The following is a 16,652-nucleotide window of genomic DNA, read 5'->3' as shown; positions in this document are numbered from 1 at the left end:
GTTGATGAAGTAGATAATTACGTGGCATTTTCGATATTTGAGCCCATAGAGGTTCTCAAATTTCTAAGATTAATATTCTTTTTACTTGGCAACAAGTTAAATAATGCCATCTTCCACCAATTTATCAATCACACAGAATTGTTCCTTTGTTTCGAATGAGACCCACACATTTTATGCTTCTTCCATTAAATAACAGGTTTTCCTTTGCAACAAAATTCGAACTTGAGTCATATGTCTAACTATATGATCAACATCAAGAATCAACATTCCCTTGCTATTTCTGATTGCTCTAGGGGTCATAAAGGTAATAACAATGTTCTTAATAGAAGTACAAATGTATATAAACCAAGTCCAAGACATTTGTCTTGGAGATTCAATCCAAAACTAAGCAGAAATTTCAACCGATTTGAGAATATGAACAACGATTGGCCGTCTTTTTATAGAGACAAAGCTAAACTTACATAGCTAAAAATACATTGGGAATGGCATAAAAAGTAATGAAGATCTTCACAACTCAGTTCATCAAAAATGCACACCTACAAGCACCAATTATGTTCCTTAAAGGCTTCATCAGTACCCATCCTCACCGACAGCTGATCTGCGATTAAGACCAAAAAAAAAAAAAGATTATCTAAGATAAAAGATAAAACAGGGTTCTTCCTTCCCTTCAAACAGGCCATGAAAGCAAGGAAACATTATGCTTCTCATAATTCATTTAACCTAAATATATATAGGTTCACATGCAGAGTGCATAGCTATTCGGGTACTCTGGACTTCATAATACAGCTAGAGAAATGGACAACAAGCATTTCTCCCCAAGAAAAGATGGCAACTTTTCAATTTCAAACTATGCAATTGAGCAATGTCCTGATGTTCTACTCTACATGTCTTATTCCTCCTAATTTGAGGTCCCCAACACTCTATTTGGTCGATTGGCTTATTCAGGCATTTCCTTCTTTTGTGGTCCTCATCATTAACAAATTACAGAGATTTGTTCACATCTATAGAAAGGGGATCATCTATTTCTACTAGTTCAAGGAAGCCCGTAGTGGACATCTGTCTGCAACATCTCGTACCCTAGAGTATAAAGAACTATGCTCTAGTTCCCTATTAGGCATCACAAAGTTAATGCCTTAATGGGGCCATCAAATAGACAACTATAATAACGAGCAGAGGCAAAGAGGATGACGGAATGTCCATTGCAATTTATCAAGACAGCAATAACTGCATAGCATATAATACTGAATGTTCCACTACAACAAAAAGGCTTGGAACACATAGTTACAGACGTAATCATTTCCTAAGAGAAGAGAATGCAATGAGTTACACTATGATGAGTCCATGAGAAACCTGTTTTCTTTAAGACGTTATATGAGAGTCGTTGAGAATCTTCATGAGAGACAATGAATGGAGTAAACAAAGAATGTTTTCTTAATAGTTCTTTACGAATCAAGCTTTCTATTGGATGTATACCTTTCCAGCATTTTCATAGTGGTCTTTTACATTTATAAAAATCTTAACATTACCTATATAAAAAATAAAAAAATAATAAAAGAAGTAAACAAAGAAGGGGAATTTCATTTTGTTTTTTATGTTGAGGGGTGGGTGGGTGGTAACTGATTTCTTTTTATTCTATGCTAGTGCTACCTATTAAAACTGTTTTGTGCTGGAGCACGTCTTGTTTATTCACTGCTGATGTTTACTCTCAAGCAATTATCCAACCAATGAAGCAATACTACTTGGATGAAAAACTTGATATAGTTATATATCAAGATAAAATGAGCCTCTTATTTCCTTCATCACTCCACTGAGCTAGTGATAACTCTCGACCCATCACCCATGAAGATGCAAAGATAACTCTCAACCCATGAAGATGCAAAAATAGGAGTTATGAATTTAACCAAACCCCAAGAACACTAAGAAGATCAAATGAAAAACATGTAAAGGGATATATGGAATAGGGGTAAGGGTTAGAAGTATCAAGCACAACAAGCCCAGTGTAATCCCACAAGTGCTTATAAGTATCAATCACATAACCATGAAGTAAGTTGGGCAACTGGATAATACAACGATAATCGCTACCCAAGATAGCTAGTGAAGAAGGGACAAATCAAGTAATCAGAATGCAATCAATTCACATCAATAACATTTAAAAGATAACTAAACGTCTACTAGATTAACATTCAAATTAAGAAACAATCCAAGAAAAGAAAAGAGAACTCATACAAGAATTACCTAACTAAGGTAATAATTCAATGAGGTTGAAGAAGAGAACCAAGCTAACCCTAATCTAAGCTAACAAGAGTGTGCAAGACTCAAAGGGACATCATTCATCAAAGCCTAATCCTTCGGAAGAAAGAAACAGGGATCTTTATAGTAGGTCTATGAAATCATAAACAGGGTCCAAAATAGCCTCAAAGGGTCCCTAAAACACAATTCGGCCGAAATAGTGAACACTCAAATATGCGTCCGTGATTAGCAATCATGGTACTTCTACTTTGGTTATCTTGACTATTTTTGTTGTTAGTACTTCTCTTTCGTCAATATTTTTGGCATAACTTATTCCTTTTTTAAAAAAATGAAGTTTTTTTGAGTCGAGATCTATCGAAAACAGCCTCTCTACCCCGACAAAGGTAGGGTAAAGTCTTGTACACCCACCACCCTCCCCAGACTCACTAGTGGGATCACAGTAGGTATGTTGTTGTTAATTAGCAATTGTGGAGTCCTTTGTCCACTTAGCTACCACCAACTAATTCTACAATGGGATATGGATTGGAATCCTTAAGATTTAAGGAAATGCTTAATTTATATGGAAGAGTATTTAAAGGACATTTGGGTATGACGGAGAAGACGAAGGGGGGTTGGTTTGATTCTGCTGGAGAAGACGATCGGGGTCGAGGGGTTGGGGTGGGCATTCTGCGAAATTGATTTTTTAGAAGTGGTTAAATCCCCTTTTTGTAATTATCTAGGCAAAAATGCTACTCGTCAACAAATCATTGGCTACTTTTTATTTTACTCAAAATTCATTGCTCAAGAATTAGTTGGGGGATAAAGGACAAATGTCCTCATTTAAATTTTAATTTGACGCTTTACACATCATTCGCGAGTGCAACACATACATTATATATTGTCGCTGATTGTAGAAAAATGTCAAAATGACAGAGCGGGACCCTACTGGAGGTGTTTAAAATGAACATCACCTACTTGAGATGTTTAAGTGAAAGTTGGTGTCTAACTTCAAGAAGCTAACGATGGGTCCCACCTACATAATTCGCAAATAGAGTGTAAGGTAACCCAAATCCTTATATTGAATTACTGACAGAAACCACTAAAAGCTGACCGTGTGGTGGAGAGGTAAGATAGCAACTGCAGGCCAAGGAATCAACCATCACTACCAAATGCATAAGGAAACACAATGAAACAATTGCAATGCATAAATGCTCCGCACACAAGACAAGGGAATTTGCGCACATGGGACCGTCGCAATATTTATTAACATGGCAAAATCATATATGTGCATGAGGACGACAGATCCTTACCTTACAAAAGGAGAAATTCCAGCCTGAATTATCAAAATTCATTCCAAGCCTGCAATTTTGTACCTTAATTTCATGTTATGCTTTTCCTGCCAGAATTTCAAATCAGTATGAATATAGAGTCAGCTCATCAGTATCCAACTATGCGACCAAGCTAGTTGTAGTCCACAAATTCAATACAACAACATACCGAATGTAATCCCCCACAGTCTGGGCGGTTCACAAAATCTATATATAACAACAGATTGAAATATAAATACTCCTGCATTATCGAATCATACCTGTTCGAGAACCTTAGCAGAGCTCGTTTCCACCGATCTAGCCAAACTATCAAGCTTAAGAAGCATTTTATCATATAAATGCTCCAATTCAGCAGTATAATTTGATGAATCTGAGCCCATTAACTTGCTCAATCTCCCAATTTCAAAACCCTCAGCACACAAATCCAATTCCTTCTGATCCTTCAAACCCCTCTTAATACCCACCAAGGTTTCCGCCTTTTCATCCTCTGCCATTGCATTAGGTCCCCTCAAGTCACATGTCATTGAAGGAAATGGTGAAATAGGACTGAAAGAACCATAATGGGATCGAAACGAAGGACCAATATTGATAACATCTAAGCTTTTGGGGTCAAATGAATCAGTCGAAATACGGTATTGGAAAGCTTTGTATTCATGGGTATGAATCAGTTGTTCCTGAAACGGCGTCGATAACAGAAGGAACAAAGATGGTGGCAGCGAAAGTGGATACGGAGAATTTTGAGGGGTAAAAGAGTGAGAAACAGAGGAAGAGAGAGAAATGGTAGTAGTAGAATCCTTCAAAGAAGGTCTCAAAGGGGTTTTCCGTCGACCGGAAAACCACCCTAGAAGGACGCAGGAAGGGTCCTCACGGTGCTTATGCTGTAAAGGGAGGGGAAAGTGAGAAGGGATGGAGAGGAAATCGGTGATGGTGGCGGTAAGAGTTGGTCCATCAGCGCCGGAAGATGAGGCGGAGTTCATGGCGGTTACTGAGGAGAAATTGGACGTGAGGTCATCGGAGAGAGAGATGGTGGTGGAGAATGACACGTGGCCGAAGAGTAAACCGTGGATGTCACCGGAAGATGAGAAAAAACGGTGGAGAACAGAGGCTAGAGTAGTACCGGAGATTTGAATCTTGTGTATATGGTGATCGTCCATGATTCCCGATGATACCGAGAATTGGTTATCTGAGGATCGCCGGCGCCGGCGTATTTGTTAATTGGGGCGGTACCAAATCCAAATGGAAACCCTTTAAATGCAAAGAAAAATTATATCCGATTTTGAGACGGAAAATGTTTTTTCTATCGATATATATGTTGTCCGATTTCATCCATCCCATTTATATATACTCCCTTTGTTCTATTTATATAACAATATAAACTTATTTCTTTTTTAATATATAGTTTTGAAGAAAAAAAAAGACTATTGTTTTCATCTCTAGTAGTTATAATTTAATTTTAAAATATTTATTTTATTTTGATGAAGTAATTTATAATCAAACAAATATCTATAACTTATTTTAAGATCATAAATTTCAAAAAAAAAAAAATTTCTTAAGTTTTATGTCAAATCAAACTTACTCATATAGATTGAGATGAAACTTACTCAAATAGATTGAGATGAATAGAGTAATATAATTTGATTTATCAAGAAGTTTATAAAAGAAAGATTCTTGAAAATTTATGATCTAAACAAGTGGTAAATATTTTTGTGAGTACACATTATTACATCAATAATAAAATATGTACTTTAAAATTAAATTACAACTAATTGTAGAGTTATGTTATTTTATTTTGGAATGGAAGGAAAGTGAAACACGTATAGATGGTATTTGAATTGACTTACTTTAATTTTTTTTATTTTGTATGCATTTTATTCATTTTTGAAAAAGACCAAAAGTGTTACATATCTATTTAATTGTGTAGATGTTTCTTTAAATCTATACCTGGCATAATGTACCTATTTAATGTATCTTCTAAAGATGTATTAATGTATTTGGTTAAAGAATTTAAATTGATGATTTCTACATTCTATGAAAGGGTATCCTTCACCTTGTGAAAAACACACTTGGAGAGATCAAGTAAAACTCTCTACTCTATACTTTCTATTGCCATTTGTTTTCCTTTTTTGTTGAGTATTTTTGTATTTTCTTTTCATTTTACAAAACATTATCAATACGATTCTCTGACCAATTGATACCTACTTAATACAGGATTATCTTTTTCCTAAAAGTTAATTGATTTCTTTCCAAGTCGGGTATACATCTATATGTTCAAAACATCTCTAATAAGTTCATAAGTCTTTAATCTACAATTTAATTACTACATAAATGAATTGCTTTAGGTATTATTATGATACTTTACCAGGCATAATAGTTAATACGTTTCAGATTTATACTTTTATGCTATTATATGCTACAAACTTATAACTCTAAATTAAATACCTAGGTATATGATAGCATGCTAGTTAGAATACACATGTGTATTTCCTTGCCATACATTATGACAAGTATGTGTGTCATAAAGAAGAATAGTGCATTAAATATGACTTAAAATATAATTCTTACAAAATTTTAACGGTAATATCTATTGAAACTAGTATTAAGTATAATAGAATAATCAAAATATACAATAAAAAATACTATTTCAATACTTCATGAGTTTACTTGCTTTTGCAACGTTCGTGTTCATGCAAATAATATATTTTACACTCATTATTATTCATTTGAAACATTAGTTTATCTTTTATTATGAAGAATTCAACATCATATTATTAACTCAACTATTTTATGATAGTTTCATTATATCAATTTATCAAAGTTTGAATTTGTAGCACTTGATATTTTTGGAGAGAAAAAAACTATTTGCTATGGATACCTAATGTTAAAATTCACCTTGCCGCTAGGGGCCTTGATGGTACTATAATAGAAGGAAATCAAGCATCAAATCAAGATAAAGCGAAGGTTGTCATGCCCCGAGCTTACACCCTGGACATGACCGACACTCGGAGACTATTGTTGGCCTCAAGCGAACTCTTGGCATGGCTTACTTACTCAGCGGAATACTTAAAAGCATTAAGAAAAGATTTCGAATGCTAACTAACTCAACTGTTTGGAACAGAAATCAAAATGTTTCTAAAATAAACATTTAACTTAGCCAAAATGACAACTCAAATATGAATATAAGTCAGTAACAAAATGATAACTAACGAACTAACATCTGACTGACTATCTATAAAGCCTCTAATAATTGAGATGGATGTTGGGACATACCCCACAACATCCTAATGAAATAAACTAGAAATCAATGAAAATGGATCCTCCGGAAAGCAAGGAGGCTCACCAAATAACTTTGAACTACTCACTGGATCAACGATGCACTGGAATGTCGATCCTAATTACCTGCATCTGCATCTGCATCATAATACAATGCAGACCAATTAGTATCAGTATATTAAATATACGAGTATGCGAGTTGGAGTTGTAAACAACATAGGCTTGAAGGAAATTATGGGGAAAAAAATATTTACCTTGGCTCTTCTCAACTCATGAATACTTAAATAAACTCATTTCAATATAGCAATTTAAAAGCAAGTACATAATAAAGAAAAACTGTTTAAAACATGTAAATCTGCGTGTATGCAAAGTTACAAAATAACTTTGAGATGTATGTAGAAATACGAAATAAACAGATGTCAATTCATAATCATAATAAAAGATATATCATGCTTTCTCTCAAAGTTTACTTGTGCAATGCATGAATGAAGTCTCATTACCCCAATTCATACTAAGCATAACCTCTTGAAGAACCATGCAACTAATGTTATGGAAACTTCTCTAACCGACAACCATAACTTCAAAGCTATAGTGATGATATATCATTTTACCTCGCACTGTCAAGGATCATCCTATACCTTGCCGGAGGTATATATAGGAAGCTTAACTGACTAAGTGGATCCACTAGCTTAACTTAAGTGATCATCTAAAAAGTATGACCCTTTGATACCCATGACGGCTACATGGTTTATGGAGACTTGAGTTAATATGAACCCGCATCCCTATATAGGTGCTCAATACTACTCCTAAAAATATACTTAGTGCATATGTTTAAAAACATCTTCTTCTGTGATTTGAGATTAGTGCTCAAAAACTTAGCTTAAAAGCTCTCTTGGAATCAATGTTTTCTTTCTTAAATGTGAAAACATTTGTGAATACTTAGTTCCCTTATACTTTTGAGAAATTAACTCAACTCTTTATTTTTAGCTTAACTTGAAACTTGAGCCTTAAAATGAAGTTAAAACTTTTGTTAAAGACTTCTGAAGCTTGAAATGAACTTCTTTTTCTAATCTTTTCTCTTTACACAACTTTATATGTAAGTTTTAAATCAAAGTTAAAAGATTTGTAAAAGACTTATTGAAAGGACTCTAAGAACTTTCTAGACTTGGCTCTAAACTTTCTTTGAATTAGAAGTTATGGATTCAAGGTTGTAATTCATGTTTCTGGATAATTTCTATATGTTTAGAAGTCATTTAGAGTAGTTAGAATCAATAGGAAGTGTTAAAACACTTTAGAAAAGTTTAAATGAACGGAATAACAAAATTTAGGTGAAAATGACGTTTTAGGCGCGCAGCACCAGCTTCACATGACTGAGGCACCATTCTAGCACACTGCTGGCGTGCCGCACCAGCCTTCCTGGCACTAAGGGGGCGCATCACGCTACTTGTTCCTTCAGGTAAAATCTGATGAACTTTTAATCTCATTTTCTGATCTTAAATCATTTTAAATCGATTCTTTTTCTCAAATTCTCCTTAGATTTAAGGTACCCAAATCATACACACAAGGGTCTAGAATTCCTAAATCTCAACCCATGTTCAAGAACGAAAGCAATTCAAGAACAACATTCAAGAACATTCAAAATTCAATCTTTTTAGGTTAAAATCACGCTGAATCAAACATGTTTGACACGTGTGTGAATGAACTCAACGTTATGGAAGACTCACATACCTTTTTGGGGATCACTCCCGACGAAATCCACAAGTTATTCTTTACGAACTCGGCGATCTTGGTTCCTTTTCCTTTCTTCTTCTCTTGTGTTCTTTATCCAAAACCCTAGCCTTTCTCCTAAAGTGTAAAATTGACCAAGTTTAGTTTAGACCGTTAATATTATCAAAAACGAATTTAATTAATTGGATAGTAAAAAAAAACATATTACCCTTTAAATTTACAGATTGGATATTTTCTTAATCCAACAGTCCAACTTCCAAAGGGAATAACTCACTTATCCGATTTCAAAATTTTGCAAACTCGACAACGCTGGAAAGATTATTGCAACGGCTTTTCAACCATATTTGGAACTACACATAACTCATCTTGATCTAGGAGTTATGACTGTCTGAAGTTGACCAAAATATCATTTTTTTTCCTAACTTAAGAAAGTTTCCAGATTTTAAAACTTTCCTAAAGTGACTATTTCAACTTCTAAGTTTTTTCCTAGCTGTTTCTATTTGCGAGATTTACAAAGGCTATGATTTTTCTTCGTTATCATCTTGATGAAAGCCTGAAAGATGAGTACTTGATGTTTAAAGATCCACTTGAATTGAGGATATGTTTGAAAGAGAGGTATGATCATCTCAACGCAACGGTACTGACAAGGGCTCGTTATGAGTTAATGCACTCACAGTTTCAAGATTATAAAAATCGTAATTGAATATAACTATGTTTTATTTAAAATCACTTCTCAAATGTAATTACATAAATAATTATAAAAGATGAGGACATGTTGAAAAATACACTAACTACACTTTTCATGCCTCTAATGGGATATCACAGCAACAATATCGTGAAAAGGATTTTCAAAAATTCTTTGAATGAATCTCATGTATTCTGGTGGTCGAGTAACATAATGCCCTTTAAATGAGAAATCATAAAGCTCGTCCCATTGAACTGCTCCGTCACCAAAAGCACACAGGATAGAAGCACACGATACGTGATAAAATAATTGAGGTCATGATAATGTGTGTGAGCGTGACAGGGGCAAAAGACGAAATAATAATCGCTTAGGTGGTGGTCATAAAAAAGGGAGAACAGTATGAGTTCTCAAAATAATTATTCAAAAGCCAAGGGCAATCACTGCCATCGTTACGACCTAAAATGTCACTAAAAATGATTGTCGGGCACCTAAACATTTTGTCAGGCTGTATCAAAATTTCTTCAAAATAAAATAAAATTAAGGTGGTTTCACCTTTTCTATTGCCTGAGGGGAGTCATATTTGACTTTCAAAGATGATGCTCAGACAGGGTCTTCTCAAAAATATGATGATGATATAGATGCACACGTGAAATATGATGTTTCTGATGGGCTCGATGATATTACTCATTTAGAAGTTGAGGACTTCCTTAGGGATCACAACTGAAGATTGATCATTAAACTGAAAATGAAAAATGTAGTAATTATGTGTTTATAAAATTTCTAACTTAAAGTTGAAGCCTTAAATTTTCTTTTGTTAGTTTGTTTCATACTTTTATTATGCATTTTTATTTTAAAAAGATAAATAAAAAATTTTAGTCTTCAATTGAATCCAAAATGAGTAAGGAGATATCTTCTGGACAATGTCATAATTAATATACTACAAACAGAAAAGAAATACTTCTCTCATTTGGTTATTAAAAAAAAAGGCATATGTTAATAAACTATCTGTAAAAAATGATTGAGGGCTCTAGAAGAGAACCCTTGTTACTACCTGAAGAAACATTATTGGTTATTGATAATGCATTGTATTGTAACAAGTCCCAAAGAATCTTAATAAGTTTCGAGGTTTTAGCCAAAATGGCTATTGTGTTGACACTGCCACAAATCCTTTAAATTGCAAGGCGTACTTTAAATTACTGATAATAAATCATGCATTGTTTTGATTTTTGAAATTTATTTTCTAAAATAAGTGATAAATATCTTTGTGAGTATAAATTATTTCATTATGATAAAATAAGTATTTCGAAATTAAATTATTATTAAATATAGACTTGTCTCATTCTTTTTGGAATGGACAAAAAAAGAATTGAATCATATAAATAAATTTTTCTTTCCTTTTAAAAAGGTGTTTCGATTAACTTAGTCTATGAACTTTACTTTTAAACAATTTATTTGTATTTGGAAAAGACAAAAAGTATTTGTACGGTTAGAAAACAACTTTATAACATACTCCCTCTGTCTCAATTTATGTAACTTACTTTCTTTTTTGGTCCGCTTAAAAAAGAATGACATACTTCTATATTAAGTAACAATTTAACCATAAAATGTCTACTTTACCCTTAATGAAATGATTTACAATCACACAAATTTCTATCATTCATTTCGAACCATAAACTTTAAAAGTCTTTCTTTCTTTCTTAAACTCCGTGTCGAGTCAAACTACATCACATAACATGAGACAAAGGAAGTATTTGAAAATTGTAGATACAAAATTTTTATTGGATCTAATTCATACTAAATTTGAATTAAATTCATATTTATTTGGGTTGAATGATTAATTTGGACTTTACAAATAGTCCATTTAAGTCAATTTAAGTTAAAAGTCTATTTTACCTTGAAGCCCAAATTCATGTCACGTGTCACAATAGTTAGACATTCATGACCAACAATATGACACCACGTATCCAAATGATGTGATAGTTCTAGACAAATTCAAGAATCAAGCATAATCCATCAAGTATCAAAATGACATAATTTGGCCCATCATAAACACTTTGTCCGCCCACAACAATTATAATTCGAGAATATACATGACATTCAAGAAAATGCTAAGAAAAAGACTCCAACAAACATTCAGCAAGCATTGGAGAAAGCCACAACATAGGCTATATAGCTCTTCGAAGGAGTGGTCAACATAGTTCTTCCTAGAGATCGACTTGAAATGACGAAGTGCTTCCCGACGTTTTCAGAGATTAAACACATTTCAAGAAGATCTACATCATCCTACATTCGACAAATACGCTTCTTGCAACCCTCAAATCACGGAAAAATATTAGGAGAGAAGAAATCAAGATAGTAACAGAATTGTACTGACAAATTTATTTATAAAAATCACATTTTTTTTTATTTATTTTGCTTGCAATTAATATTAAGCGCTACGAGAATTTGTTGCGAGCAATAACAATCATCATCAACAAAATAACATGAACAACAACAATACGTTAGTATATTCTATCTAACTTGTCAGTAATTCAGGATGATATAACCCATGGACAACAACAATACATTAGTATATTCTATCTAACTTGTCACTAATTCAAGATGATATAACCCATTAAAAATAAATTATTCTTTGTTAGCAAATTCCGTATAGATAGCGAAGAGCATTAATTATTAGTTATTACTGAAGTAATTTGGTAGCTAAATATAAGTTTGAAATTGATAAATGAGAGGTGTTTTTTTTTTTTACAAAATATGAAAAGTTGGGGTAATTTATTAAATTTAAAAAATTTACAAATATTGAAACTTGGGCCAAATATTAATTTTTCTAGTATTCAAATATATTTGCAAGTTATGACAAGTCATATGACCTTTAGCTTATAATTTAAAAAATTGTCAATCAAAACACCAATATATGCTATAAAGTATTTTGTTTTGGTAAAAAAAAGAAAAAAGAATACTTCAAATACTATTTATTTATTGTTATTTAAGTTCATCAATATTATAAATAAAATACTTTTTTTTTATGAATTTATCATAAAATCTAATGTTATTTTTTATGATATTATTTTTGCTTCGCACAGTTATTAAATTTATAAAACTAAACACAAAAATATTTTTATTAAAAAACAGACTTAAAATTTTGACACTAATGTTTCTTAATGATAACGTAAGAGTATCTGGTTATCATGACAAACCCGTTTTCCCTTTTTGTTGTTAAGATTTGTTGCGATTGAATTTCATCTTTTTACAAATCATAGACAATTCTCTTGTAGAGTGAAAATTTGATAAGAAACAAAAATTAAATAACATTTTTTTTTTTAGTAAAAACAACATGTAAAATAGGCTTGATAAAAGTTTCCAATTTTCATAAGAATCAAATGGAATTATTGCAAATTGTTCAAGTCATCAATTTATCACTTATCTCATGAAAAAAAATTAAATATGCATTTATTTTATGAGTACATTGCAATGAATTTAATGAAATAATTGAATAAATATTTTTCTTTATCAGTAAAACCTATGCAAGCAATCACAATCTCCTATATACAGTTAACTAGTAGATCTTAATATGAAACAACATTTCTACTACTAACTGTAAAAATAAATGAAAGAATAAACAAATAGATATCAAGTGAAAAGCTCAAAAATTTCCAAAACTGCAGCAGAGTTTATTCATCACTCTTTTCTTGAACTGTTGTGCCATCATCTCCAGAACTAGTAGCTGCTAACATCATCTCTGGTTTTATCTCCTCCAATTTCTGTAGTACTTGCGGAGCTTCGGGTCGAGCAGTTGGTGTAGGATCAACACAATGTAAAGCTAGTTTCAATGTGTTAAGCAACTCATCACCAATATTAGGTGCATCCCTCATAAGTTCCACATCAAACACTTCATTAGTCCACTCCTCTTTCACAATGGAAGCTACCCACTGAGGCAAATCGAGACCATCCGTTGCCTCGCTAGGGGATTTTCCTGTTAAGAGCTCCAACATGATCACTCCAAGACTGTAGACATCAGTCTTGGTGCTTGCATTCTTAATTTTAGAAAGCTCTGGTGCGCGATATCCTAGTGTGCCTGCAGTGGCAATTACGTTGGTGTTTCCAGCAGTGGTCATAAGCTTGGAGAGTCCAACATCTGCAATCTTTGGATTGTTATGCTCATCAAGTAAAATGTTGCTTGATGTAAGATTCCCATGAATTATGTTTTCTTTCGTATGCAGAAAGCAAATTCCTTTTGTTATACCGATAGCAATCCTCATCCTTGTTGGCCAGTCAATCGTTGTCTCGGGACCTCTAGCTGCATATAGAGAGAACACATGTATAGAGTTAGGATTGGTCGACGTGATAAGGAACACCAAAAGGAATATACAAACAAACAGTGAGTCAGTGTAGACAATTTTACCATGAAGGAAGGAAGAGAGACTTCCATTAGACATATAATCATACACAAGAAGCTTTTCTCCTTTTGGTCCCAAGTAATAGGCTCTAAGGGCCAAAATATTTGGGTGTCGAATCTTTCCTAATTCAGCAACCTCAGCTTCAAATTCTTTCTGCCCTTTCGTGATCTTCTCGCGTAGCCTCTTCACCGCAACTTGATTACCATCCTCCAATGTTGCCTTATATGCTGTCCCATAAGTGCTCTTCCCCATGATCTCTGCAGTGGCACACAACAAGTCGTCTGCTGCAAACACAAAAGGTCCATCGAAATGGACTAGCTTTCCACCAGCTTCACCTGATTCAACTTCAGCCCCTCCTACAGCAGGAACTGACTTTGCACCTCTCCCTGTAGTGGTAGCTAGGCCACCAGCTTTGCCACCATTTTTCGCTCTCGAATTTGCCTTTTTCCTAATCAAGCAGCAAAGTAACATGCAGCACAAAAGAAGCAGAACAACTAGAAGAGCACCTGATGCTATGAGAATGACATCTTTGGTACTAAGTTTACGATGACGGTGAGGCTTGACAACCCCACTAACAGGAGAAGGAACAGTTAGAGGGGGTGGTGAAGCACATGGAGTTGAGGGACTATATCCACAAAGCTCTAGATTTCCAACAAAAGCACTTGAATTGAACTTTCTTGAAAGAAGAGATGGAACAATCCCAGAAAGATTGTTATAAGACACATCCAAAGAAGTCAGATTTGCCAAAGAAACAAGAGAGTCTGGAATTTCACCACTGAAATTGTTTCCAGACAAATCAAGTGAGGTGAGCCTAGAAATATTTCCAATAGTAGCTGGAATATGATCAATGAATTTGTTGTTACTCAAATCCAGCACTGACAGGTTTCTCATTCTATACATAGTATCTGGGATTTGGTTATCCAAAAGATTACTCTTTAAATCCAAAGTAGAAAGAGCTGAAAGGTTTGAGAAACTAGCAGGAATAGTTCCATTTATGGTATTATTAGATAAATTAAGAACAGTAAGCCTTAAGAGACTACCTAATTCATCAGGAATAGTACCATTAATATGGTTATGACTAAGATTAATCTCCTCAAGCATACTTAACTTACTAATTGAAACTGGAATCTTCCCAGATAAAAGATTGTGATCAAGTGTAAGATACTGAAGTTGATAAGACTTGTTCACAACCACACTGCCCCAAGTATCAGGAATTGATCCAGAAAGATTGTTATGTTCAAGTGCAAGAAAAGTAAGAGAAGGAGATTGAGTGAAACTTACTGGGATTGACCCTGAAAGTGCATTGTAGCTCAAGTTGAGTCTGTACAACCTGGTGGAGTTTGCAAGACTAGGAGAGATAGTGCCACTGAGCTGATTGTTGCTAAGATCAAGAGTCTGAAGAAGAGGGCTTCTTCCGATTGATGGTGGGATTGAACCCGAAAGCCGATTATTGAACAGATAAACACCTCTGAGATTTGGTAGGAAGCTAAGGGAAGTTGGAACAGGACCAGCAATAACATTGTCATGAAGACTAAGCTTTCTAAGAGCTTGTAATTGCCCAATTTTTTCAGATATTCTTCCACCCAATCCCTTCCAAGGCAACTGTATAGCTATAACTTCCCCATTTACACACTTAATTCCTAGCCAACCACCAGCACAAGCTCCAAGACCAGTGTCATTCCAGCTCTTCAATATTCCCCTAAAGTCAATCAATTCATGTTTAATAGCTCTTAAAGCTTGAAAATCAGACTGAGTCACAATAACCCCATCTGAATTCCTCCCAGCTGATATAACAGGCAAAACAGAAAATACAATCACAACAAACAAGAACAGAGTATTATTCCAAGAAGAAGAAGAAAGCTTCCATTTTTCCTTCTTCTTGTCATGAACCCAGCTAGACCCATCTTTAATTTCTGAGTATAAATTCAAGAATCGAAAAGGGTAGGTGTAAAATCCACTCAGTGAAGTATCCCACCTATCCATAAACTTAAAACAAGTTCAGAAGAAGAAGTTAGAAGAAAGAAATGCTTATCAACTTTTTTTCAAAATGAAATGAAGAGAAAAGGGAAAAGAAAGAGATATTAGTAGTAGAAGAAACAGAGCATGTGAAGATGGAGAGAATCTTTAAGAGCAACGGTTAAGGTTGAAGACAAAGTGAACAGAAGAATATTATGGTGGTTAACGGCTAGTTTTCTTGATAATTCATGAAGATGATATATTTTGCTTTTATTAGTTTGTTTGTTGTTGTATGTAGAGTCTCAGTTCAGCTGGTCCACATTACTGGGGAAACCAAATGCCCCCGTGTTTGACGCTAACGGCTACATTGCCAAATTATTATTATAAAACTATACCTTATTTCATTGGAACGTTATAATTACTTTGATTTGACTTCCTCTTCTCCCACCTTTTCCTCTTTACTTTTACTAATTATTGTAATTTACTATATTCATATTGGAAAATATTTTAATATGGATAATATAAAAGAATTTTTGTTGGTGTCAATTTAATTTATTAGTTATTATTACGAATAATTACTTGCAAATTAAGGTATCTTTAAAACAATTTGACGGAGTAAAATATTTTTTTTTGTTATGACACTTTTTAAATTTCAAGATTTAATTAAGTCTATCTTTGATCGTAAATTTTTCATATATTTTAAATTGTCAATTATTAATTTTTACCTAGTTTATAAATATATAAATTTAATTTTTAAAAAATTGAATATTCCACATGCAAATTTTCGATCGAACTTAAATGATTTGATTTTCGAAAAATAAAAAGTGTCACATAAATTGAGAAAAAGAGAGTAATTCTTTTATCATGTAAATGAGGGGGAAAAAGTGTAGCAAATACCTACAGAAATTGTTAAACGTTTTAAAAAATTTTATTATGTTTGATTGGTTAGTGAGTTCTGAAAATATATTTCTCTTTTATAGTATGTTTGATTGGTTTGAAAATATATTTCCCGAGCAAGTACTTTCAAAAATAAGAATAAAATCAATTTTCATAAGGTGT

The 16,652-nt window shown here is 33.4% G+C and overlaps 2 protein-coding genes across 2 annotated transcripts; both read right to left on the bottom strand.

Moving 5' to 3' along the window:
- Positions 1-247: 247 nt before the first annotated feature.
- LOC107029242 lies at positions 248-4,887 on the bottom strand. The gene is made up of 3 exons (XM_015230614.2): positions 3,818-4,887; positions 3,540-3,625; positions 248-598 (listed from the first exon to the last, which is right to left on the bottom strand). The coding sequence occupies exons 1-2, from the start codon at positions 4,709-4,711 to the stop codon at positions 3,578-3,580; spliced, it is 942 nt and encodes a 313-aa protein (XP_015086100.1). The 5' UTR covers positions 4,712-4,887; the 3' UTR covers positions 248-598; positions 3,540-3,577.
- A 7,776-nt stretch (positions 4,888-12,663) lies between these two features.
- On the bottom strand, positions 12,664-16,263 carry LOC107031627 (probably inactive leucine-rich repeat receptor-like protein kinase IMK2). Its single transcript, XM_015233059.2, has 2 exons — positions 13,643-16,263; positions 12,664-13,537 (listed from the first exon to the last, which is right to left on the bottom strand). Exons 1-2 carry the CDS (start codon positions 15,618-15,620, stop codon positions 12,912-12,914), a joined length of 2,604 nt encoding a protein of 867 aa, XP_015088545.1. The 5' UTR covers positions 15,621-16,263; the 3' UTR covers positions 12,664-12,911.
- Positions 16,264-16,652: the final 389 nt, after the last annotated feature.

This window comes from Solanum pennellii, chromosome 9 (genome assembly GCF_001406875.1).
Source record: "Solanum pennellii chromosome 9, SPENNV200".
Lineage (NCBI taxonomy): Eukaryota > Viridiplantae > Streptophyta > Magnoliopsida > Solanales > Solanaceae > Solanum > Solanum pennellii.
The sequence above is the reverse complement of the archived record's forward strand: the minus strand, read 5'-3'. Positions and strand labels throughout refer to the sequence as shown.